General features: G+C 52.8%; 1 protein-coding gene across 1 annotated transcript in view; it reads right to left on the bottom strand.

Annotated features, from left to right (window-relative positions):
- Nucleotides 1-2,949: 2,949 nt before the first annotated feature.
- Nucleotides 2,950-10,069, bottom strand: part of plxnb2b (plexin b2b) — a 91,429-nt gene continuing 84,309 nt past the window's right edge. Inside the window, 5 exon segments of the mRNA XM_056281148.1 lie at nucleotides 2,950-3,095; nucleotides 3,553-3,627; nucleotides 3,901-3,976; nucleotides 4,173-4,237; nucleotides 5,393-5,540. Of these exon segments, the coding sequence (XP_056137123.1) occupies nucleotides 2,991-3,095; nucleotides 3,553-3,627; nucleotides 3,901-3,976; nucleotides 4,173-4,237; nucleotides 5,393-5,540 (469 nt within the window). The 3' untranslated portion in view covers nucleotides 2,950-2,990.

The following is a 10,069-nucleotide window of genomic DNA, read 5'->3' as shown; positions in this document are numbered from 1 at the left end:
ATCATCACGGCACGTTCACAAAGTTTCAACGTGGGGGGGGGGGGGAGGGTCTCGAGGACTGCAGGACGAGCAGAACTCGTTCCTCTTCCCCGGGACTCGATGCATAGGATTATACAGTTAGAGTACAGCATCTCAACAGGAGTTTACAAAGGTTTATACGTTCTAGGAAACCGGAAATAGAAATAATAACTGCACAGCAGTAAGAAAGGTCATTCGTCGAGTATAGATAGTCATTAATTACACACACCGCGGAAACAGCTTGGAAACACAGGGCGGGAAATAAAACAACCGTGAGAGCGATTTCGCGCTTTGCTCGATAATCTACGTCGAGTAACCCCCCTTTTCCCGATTTAAGAGCGATCCAGGAATGCCAGACTTTTCCAGGAATGTCAGACTTTTCCAGGGAAAACCCAACGCGTGGTCGGCGCCCCGCTGCCCTACGCGTGCATCCAGTCCTACGAAGCACGCGCCACGGACACCCAAAAGGAAACGACACACATCGGACCTGCAACCACGAACGGAACGGAAGTGAAATGTCTTCAACCGACATTGGCACGCGGACGGCTGCCGCGGGGCGTCTATTAGCGCGCGCCGTTTCTTTTCTTTTCTTTTTTTTCCTTTTTATCTTTTTTTTTTGACAGCACACTACTAAATATCACAAATCCAAACACACTGCTGCGTCTCTACTACTACCACCACCATCATCCTCATCATCATCCTCATCCTCACCTAGGTTGTTTCCGAGAGCATCATTTAGAGTTGACGCATGCGTCGTCCTATTCCGTAAGGCACATTTCCGGCTAAAGAAAGGCTCTGAAAGAAGCGTGTTGCGTCACTCTCGTCACGCGAGAGGAGTCAGCGGTGAACCGGCGGCGGCGGCGACAGGGGCGGAAGTCTGCAGTGGGCCCAGATCAGAGCCCCCCCCCCACCCCCCCAGGCCAAGCGCCGAGGCAAGGGTAGCTGAACATTCTGGGGTCTCCGGAGTAGCCCAGCCGGGGACGGGTGATGAAACGCAGGGGGGGGGGCGGGGGCGGTGCCGCCAGAGCATCTAAAACCGGACTGAGAAGCAAAGCGGGGTTAAACGGCGACGAAAGAAACCGCAGACCCCCCCCCCCTCGACCCCGGGCCCCGACCAGGAAACCTCTTGGATCTGATGAGTTGCGTACATGGTTGAACCCGACCTCTGTAAAATCATACAGCGAAAGCAATTATTATTACTCATTCAAAATTATTATTACTCATTCAAAATTATTATTACTCATTCAAAATTATTACTCATTCAAAATTATTATTACTCATTCAAAATTATTATTACTCATTCAAAGCGTACCGTGTTTAAGTACCGCGTGTTTAAATTATTCAAGTCGCCACGAGGAGCGGGGGGCGGGGCGTGAGTCTCCATGACTACTCAGAATAGCAAAAGGGTAATACTAAAATGGCGCTACAAAAGACGTCTGAGGGATACAAAGAGCAGAGCCGGTAAGCTGACAGTCCCCGTGTATTGCTGCACTGCTACGGTAGATGAACGCGTTCCGTCACTTAAACGCAACCGACACACGAAGTTGCCCCCTGACCACCTCCACCTCCACCACCTCCACGACCACGTGCGTGTGAGTCCCCTGGTGCACTGGATTTATTGCAGGGCTAATGACGAGCGGCCGCCTCTAGGACGCAACACAAACAAGCGCCTCTCGTGACGGTCCACGTAATTAGCAAGTGAACGTCTTTGGAAACAACTGAAACCTCCTTTAATTAAAACGTCCGAAACGTGGTTCTGTGCTTTCGTTGGGCAGGAAACGTGTCATAGCGTTGTACGGTAAAGGGGGGGGGGGGCGGCGCGCGCTGCGCTATCTCGCTTTCCACCGGCACAAACAGCGATCGAGCCCGAGGGGGGGAGGGGGGGGACGAGACGGAGACGAAACACAACTGGATTATTCGGGGGGAGGTATCCGCGCGCCGCCATTCGTCCGTAAGAGCCGCGCGTCCGCCACACCGGTCGGCGTCCCTGTCAGGGTCCTTTGGTCTCTGTCAGGAAGTTCGGGTGAGAGCACAGGGGCGCGTCAGCCGATAAGGTGGGGGGTGGGGGTGGCGGGGTCAAACGAGACCAGAAGGGCGGCGCCCCCTTCGACCACAAGCCTGACAGTAGGCGTCCCACATGTGCACACCTAAACACACACACACACACACGCGGGTAAACACATACACGGGATAGGTAGGTATGCGCACGCTCGCTCACACATTTTTGTATTTGACCCACCTCACGCACACACACACGCACGCACACACACGCGCACAGACACACGCACAGAGTACAGTACACGCACACAGGCTAATAGAAACACTATCCGCACCACACGGCGATCCATTTAAAAAGATACTTTTTCCTTATAAAGCTTTTCTCATAAAGACTGCACAATAAAAAAAATATATAATACAATTCTTATAACCCTCTCTGCACAGGAAGAAATTGAACATCTGATTATCTCTCGTGCCAGTGTGCTCCACACGGGGGGGGGTGGGGTGGGGTAGGGGGGTGGGGGTGGTCCTAGTTCTCCAGAGAAGGTCGGCCCCAAGTGCATTCTGGGGGGCGGAAAAGCAAATCCGGCGAAGCCTGAGCGAGCTCGTAGACCCCCCCCCCCCCACTCCACCCCCCCACCCCCCCAAGTTTTGGCAAGTGAGCTTTAAGGCGTACCCAGTGACAGACAGCACAGCCCCATCCTCCACCCCCCCCCACCCCCCGCGTGGCTCTCGGTCCCCCGTCGGTCCGCTTCACACGCCCTTCCCCTGCTGCAGGGTCGAGCTGGACGCTCAACATGGGGGGGGGGGTCCCCTTCTCCCCTACCTCCCCCTCTAACAAAACCAAATAGGCCCCCCCCCTCCCCCCGTGGACACTGGCGCTATACTACCACCCCCCAACCCCCTTCCCCTATCTCGTTCTCCCTCCTTCCCTCTCTTCGCCCGTCCGTCCGTCCGTCCGTCCGTCCGGCGACTCAGAGATCCGTCACTTTGTTCTCCAGGGCGGCCGCGATCTGCTGCAGCCGCACGGTCAGCTGCTTACTCTGGGCGGCGGGGTCGTCCTCGAGAGAAGCGATTATCTGGCGAGAGAGAGAGAGGGGGGGGGGGGAGGAGGGAGAGAGAAAAGGGGAGGGGGGGAGGCTGGTGTCATTCGACATGGATGGTCCCGTCATAAGCCGTTATTGTCGGCGAGCGGCGCTCGGCGACAATGACGGGCCTGTTTTGTTTATCTAACTTGCTCATTAGCCTTCGCTTATCCGCTTCCCTCACGACCTCGAGTGGCGACGCACGAGGTGCCGCCAAAACCCAGAAGAAGAAAAAATAAAAATCAATTCCCGCAGCAATTTTCCAATTCACGCAGCACAGAGGCGCTTTCAATTAAAACCCCACACGGCCCCTCTTCTGAGTCCTGCCGAGAGCGGAGCGAGAGAGAGCGAGAGGGGGGGAGGGAGGGAGGAGAAATAAAAGATATAAACAATGATATGGCGGGCAGTGGTGCATTGTGGGAAATAACGCTCCCTAAAGACCCTTCCTTACCCCGTCGTAGTACTTGCTGGCGTACTGGTAGAGCTGATGGAGGGCCACTTGTGTGTTGAGCTTGTCCGTGTGAGACTGGAAGGAAACAAAAGTGATGAAGACGTCAGGCGGGGGTTCTTCAGCTACACCTGAAACAACCGTGCTAGTGACGAAGGCAAACGAGCTGTTGGAACTTGGTTTACTGCGTGCACGGGGGGGGGGGGCAGTGAATACTGCGTGCATTGGGTGGGGGGTGTATCAGCGACAGGGGAAATACACAGTATGTACACAACTTTACTACCTTTAGAAGTATTAAAGGATGGCGTCACTCTTTACCATCTGCCGGGGGCAGCAGTGTGCAATACTTACCCGCGACACCTCAGCCAGATGAGTGTTCATGTCCTGGTCGCTGACAGATACCATCTGCCTGATGCCCTTGTAGTAGCTACACACACACACACACAGACACACAGACACACACACACACACACACACACAGACACACACACAGATTAGATGGCTATCACCCAGAAAGTGATATTGACAAGCCTCGCCTGTTGTGTCAGCATTTTAAGCAGGAAACAGAAAACAGGAAACCCGATAGGTCAGGCCGAGGGCGGTGCAGTACGGGCAGGACTTACTCGTCCACCATCTTCTTGTAGGTGGAGATCTCCTTTGCATAGAGTAGTTTGTTACTTGGCGAGTCCTGCGGACGAGACCAAATCACCCAAGAAGCACACATTACATGAGAATGTGGACGTTTCACAGACAATGACCTTGTCCCCCCCCCACTCCCCCGCCCCCATTTCTCTCCCCAGTTGTGCTTGGCCAATTACCCCGCTCTCCCGAGCCGTCCCGGTCGCTGCTCCGCCCCCCCTCTGCCGATCCGGGGAGGGCTGCAGCCTACCACAGTCTCCAGCCGCTTCTTTTCACCCGGCAGTGAGGAGTTTCGCCAGGGGGGCGTAGCGCGTGGGAGGATCACGCCATTGCCCCCAGTTCCCCCTCCCGACTGACCAGAGGAGGCGCTAGTGAAGGGACCAGGACACATACCCACATCCGGCTTCCCACCCGCAGACACGGCCAATTGTGTCTGTAGGGATTCGCACCGGCGGTCCCCATGTTGGTAGGCATTGGATAGACCGCCACGCCACCCGGACGCCCTGAATTCCCCCATTCGGTCATTCACTCCGTCTCCATTTTTAATTCTGCTTTAAAGGCTTTTGCAACACGGTGCAACAAGAGTGCTACACAATAAATTAGCAGTACAGTTGTTTTTGCGGGCGTGTGGGTGGCGTGGCGGTCTATTCTGTTGCCTACCAACACGGGGATCGCCGGTTCGAATCCCCGTGTTACCCCCGGCTTGGTAGGGCGTCCCTACAGACACAATTGGCCTTGTCTGCGGGTGGGAAGCCGGATGTGAGTATGTGTCCTGATCGCTGCACTAGCGCCTCCTCTGGTCAGTCGGGGCGGCTGTTCAGGGGGGAGGGGGAACTAGGGGGAATAGCGTGATCCTCCCACGCGCTACGTCCCCCTGGTGAAACTCCTCACTGTCAGGTGAAAAGAAGCGGCTGGTGACTCCACATGTATGGGAGGAGGCATGTGGTAGTCTGCAGCCCTCCCCGGATCGGCAGAGGGGGGGGGGGTGGAGCAGCGACCGGGACGGCTCAGAAGAGTGGGGTAATTGGTCATGTACAATTGGGGGGGGAAATCCAACCCCCCGCCCCAAACCCCGCCCCAAATGTTTTCGTCATAGCATCACTATCACGTGATCATTGTAATCATTATTAATAACCATCATTATTAGTGTTGCTACTTCCTTCTCTACTCCCCACCAGTCGCCCCTCGCTTTCCGTCCACTCACCCGGCTGAGTTTGTGCTCGCTCTTGGTGCAGGCGTCCATGAAGGTCTGGGCGATGACGGAGAGCGAGGCGTCCACCACCTCCGTCACGTGCACGTCGAAGATGAAGTGCGGGTTCTTGAGGATGTTCACCCAGAACCGCAGAGGAAGGCTGGGGACGGGACGGGAGGAAGAGAGAGACGTTAGCATCGCCACTGCTGCTAGCGCTGCCACAGGAAACCAAGAGCATGCCCCGCCCCCCCGTCCCGCCCCGGAGTGAGAAACGTGGCTCCATAACACCGTACCACACCGGCGAGCGGTTAAACGAGGTGGCGTGTAGCGTGTGTGGGAGTCTCCGTTGCCCAGGGTGAGAAACGCGAGCGCAGAAGAAGAAGACGACATCAAACGCTGCAGACGAGCGCTCCGTTTATGTCGGCTAATTTACATCGGCTCCGCCCCCCGGCGGCTCCGTTGCCGTCTCACATCTCGCTGACCTCATCTGCGACAAGAGATACAAACTCGTGTAAAAGAAGTACGGCGGCGGCGGCGCCCGGCTAATCCCTCTGTGTGTATCGCAAGGTAGGCGGCGAGAGAAGGGGTGGTGGGTGGTTCGCTAAACGAGCCTTGTCAAAGGTTCCTGTCCTTATTAGAAAGACCCGAGCAGGAGCCCAAACTTTCCCCTCTCCGGTTATACGTCATCGGCGCTCGGGTGTTTTGGCTAATTTCCATTCAGAACACACAAACACCGGCGCCACACAATTCCCGTCGACACCGAGGCAGCCCGTGAATCCTAATGGGGTCCTACATAAGTTCCGGGAGAAGAAGAAGAAGAACCCCCCCCCTCCTCCTCCTCCTCCTCTCCCTCACCGCTTTGAACGTGTAATACCGTATAAGCTCCACCCGGCTTGCCGGGATCCCGGGGGACGGTTACACAACACGAGCGTAAAACAAAAAAACAAAACAACCTGCGTTGTTGTAACAATCACACAATTAAATTAGCAGGGGAGATCGTTACCATGGCTGCTTGGTGTTCACGCTGATACGCGCATTCATATTTACGAGTAATTAAACCGCTCGCCCGCGTGCGCGCGCGCGGCGCTCCCCAGAGGGCCATGCGTCAATCACCGCCATCTGCATGCAACGCGTCCTCTCGCATTCTCGAGCCTCAGCCGACGTGACGCTCATTTTATGGACTTAAAATGTCACCCGGGAGCGCGGGGACTGCGAATGTAAAGTACGTGAGCTGAAACGGCGGCACGCGTTTCCAGGACAACACGTTTGACTTCTTCCAAGAGCTTATGGCGGCGAGCGGGCTTCCTGCCCCCGCCAGCTCCAAACCCAAGTCCCCCCTCGGGGATGAAGCGAGTATTCTGATTCTGATTCTGATTCCGCAGCGCAACTCAAGGCCGCAGTGCTTATGTGTGTGTTTGCTCAGCCCAATTTCCAGGCACCATGAAGGTCCCTGCAACGAGGGCCAAGGAAACGAATTGCGGACCGAGCCTGTTCTCAGCAAACTGGTGGTAAATATATATATATACTAGAAGAACCCCGCTACAATGTAGCGGTTTGGTTATCCACCCGTCTAACTCTCCCTCCTCTTCATCCTGCCAGCTAACCGCCTTCCCCCTGCCCCTAACCCCCTCCCCCCACTCCAACTCCCTCCCCCCAAATGCTCAGAATCATCTGAAATGCCGAGAAAAGTGGTTTTTAGCCATTTTTAGAAAATGCATATTTTGCATAATTATGCATAATTATTATAATTATTTTTTAATTTTCTGCTATTTTTCCGGTCCTCTCCGGAACAATACTTACCACCTCCCAAAAAAAAAATCAGGATCATAAGTGCATTTTTGCAAAAATGCATTTCGGAGCAGGTTTGAGTATTTATGTCAATAACTCTTGGTGCAACAATATAGTAAAGATCGTCGAAAGGCATTGCTGTGCTGATCTCGAGCTGCTTATGATTCAGTGCAGGCCTTTTTACCTGCCCAGGGAGCTAACGGCCATTACCATCACCGCTGTATGCATCCCCCCCCACATGCTAATGCTGAGGAAGCACTTAAGCAGCTACAGTGTGCCATCAGCAGACAACAGACCAAACACCCGGACAATGCCTTTATCATAGGTGGTGACTTTAATCAGGCTAACCTCAGGGCTGTATTGCCCAAATTCCATCACACCCTGGATCATCTCTATACAAACGTTAAGGACTCATACAAAGCTACTCCCTGCCCCCACCTGGGGCATTCTGACCACCTCTGCCTGTTCCTGGTCCCAGCCTACAAACCCCTAATAAAACGGGTCAAGCCAGCAGTAAAGACAATCACTGTCCGGCCAGAAGGAACGGTCTTTGAACTCAAGGACTGTTTTGAAAACACAGACTGGAGTATTTTTTCACATTCAGCTACCCATGGCTCCCATATAGACATTAATGAACAGACATCTGCCATACTAGCCTACATTAACTTTTGCGCTGAGAGTGTCACATAAAAAAAAATCAATCTGCGCCTTTCCAAACCAGAAACCCTGGATGACCAGTGAGGTCCGGCAGCTGCTGAAAGTCCAGGATGCAGCGTTCAAGTCAGGTAACTGTGAGGCCTACAGCGCAGCCAGATCCAACCTCAAAAAGGGCATCAGAACAGCCAAACATAAATATTCCCTACGAATAGAGGACCACTTTCACAATAACTCCGATCCCCGGCGAATGTGGCAAGGCATTCAGTCTATCACAGACTACAAAAGCCCCAATAGCGGTCCCACTGTCCATGATGCCTCCCTGCCAGACAAGCTAAATCATTTCTATGCCCGCTTCGACAAGGACAATACTGACTCAGCCACAAAAATTCCCAGCCACCCAGAAAACCAGGTGCTCACTCTATCAATCGCAGAGGTCAGAGAATCACTGCGCAAAGTGAACACACGGAAAGCTGCCAGACTGGACGGCATACCAGGTCGGGTCCTCCGGGAATGTGCCGACCAGCTAGCTGAGGTCTTCACAACTATATTTAACTTCTGACTGTCCCAATCCATAGTCCTGACATGCTTTAAGACCACCTCTATCATTCTTGTCCCCAAGAAACCAACACCCACATGTCTGAATGACTACCGACCCATAGCACTCACCCCCATTGCCATGAAGTGCTTTGAGAGACTGGTACTAACCACCAAACTCCTCTCCCTTGGCCTCGACCCCTCCCTCTTTAACTGGAGCCTGGACTTTCTGACCAACAGACCTCAGTCTGTTAGGTTAGGTGACCACACCTCCTCCACACTGACCCTCAGCACGGTGCCCCTCAAGGCTGTGTTCTGAGCCCCCTCCTTTTCTCCCTCTTTACCCACAACTGCCTGCCAGCTCACCCTTCAAATGTTATAGTTAAGTTTGCAGATGACACCACAGTCATTGACCGTACCACCAACAATGATGAGACGGCCTACAGGGACGAGATTCAGCACCTCACATCATGGTGTACTACCAACAATCTTGTACTCAATGTGCAGAAGACAAAGGAGCTGATTGTGAACTTCAGGGGGTCTAGAAGCTGCAGCAACTCCCCCATACACATCAATGGGGTGGAAGTGGAGCATGTTTCCAGCTTTAAATTCCTTGGAGTCCACATCAGCGAGGAACTTTCCTGGACAATAAACACCCAGGCCCTTGTGAAAAAGGCCCAACAACGCCTGCGTTTCCTGAGGAGGCTGAGGAGCGCCCGTCTATCCCCCAAAATTCTCACCAACTTCTACCACTGCACTATAGAGAGCATCCTGACCAGCTGCATCTCAGTGTGGTACGGCAACTGCACCTCAGTAGACCAGAAAGCTCTGCAGCGGGTCGTCAAGGCGGCCCAGCATATCACCGGTACCCAGCTCCCAGCCATAAAACACATTTATCACAAACGCTGCCTTCGAAGGGGTCTGAGCATCAGCAGAGATCCCACCCACCCCAACCATGGAATGTTCTCCCCCCTGTGCTCTGGGAGGCGCTACAGGAGCCTCAGAGCCCGCACTACCAGGCTCAAAAACAGCTTCTTCCCACAAGCTGGTGCCCACCTGAACCTGGCTACCCACTGAATGACTGTAGATATTTTTAAATATTTTGTACTCCAGCTCTCTTTTAACTTATTTTTAGCTTCTGGTCTTCATGTGTGTATATCTTATACTATGTTTGCTGTGTTTGTCTGTGTCTGTCTTGCACTGTTTGGTGAAGCCACAGCCCTCATTTCATTTTTAACATGTGCCTGCACATTGTTTTTAATGACAATAAACTGAATTGAATTGAATTGAACTGAATTGAATATAGGCCTTGTTATGTTTGTTAGATTAGCAATATGTGTTTTCCGTTTTGTTTTTCAGGTAATATTTTCACTTTTTCAATTTTGCTATTCAAGTTTGACCATGTCTCTCTGAAGTTTAAATTGTTTAAAAATAGTATTATAGTTGTTAAAATGTTAATTTTGGTGTCAGCCGTTTCCTAACAGACATACTAACATATGTAATGCATTAAAATCTCAACTGGGTATTTATCTAGAGTTTAAAAACCGGCGGTCAAAATGACCGCCCATGGTCGTTTTAGGTGGGAGTGAAATCCCGGTCGTTTAAACCAGATATAAATGAGAGAGCTTGTGCATGATGGTTCTGGCTGACTTTTACAGACCAGAACGCAGGACAGGCGTTCGTCTCCCCAAAGACTCAACCCTCATTCAT

The sequence above is a fragment of the Lampris incognitus genome, chromosome 6 (assembly GCF_029633865.1).
Source record: "Lampris incognitus isolate fLamInc1 chromosome 6, fLamInc1.hap2, whole genome shotgun sequence".
In the NCBI taxonomy this organism is placed as follows: Eukaryota; Metazoa; Chordata; class Actinopteri; order Lampriformes; family Lampridae; genus Lampris; species Lampris incognitus.
The sequence above is the reverse complement of the archived record's forward strand: the minus strand, read 5'-3'. Positions and strand labels throughout refer to the sequence as shown.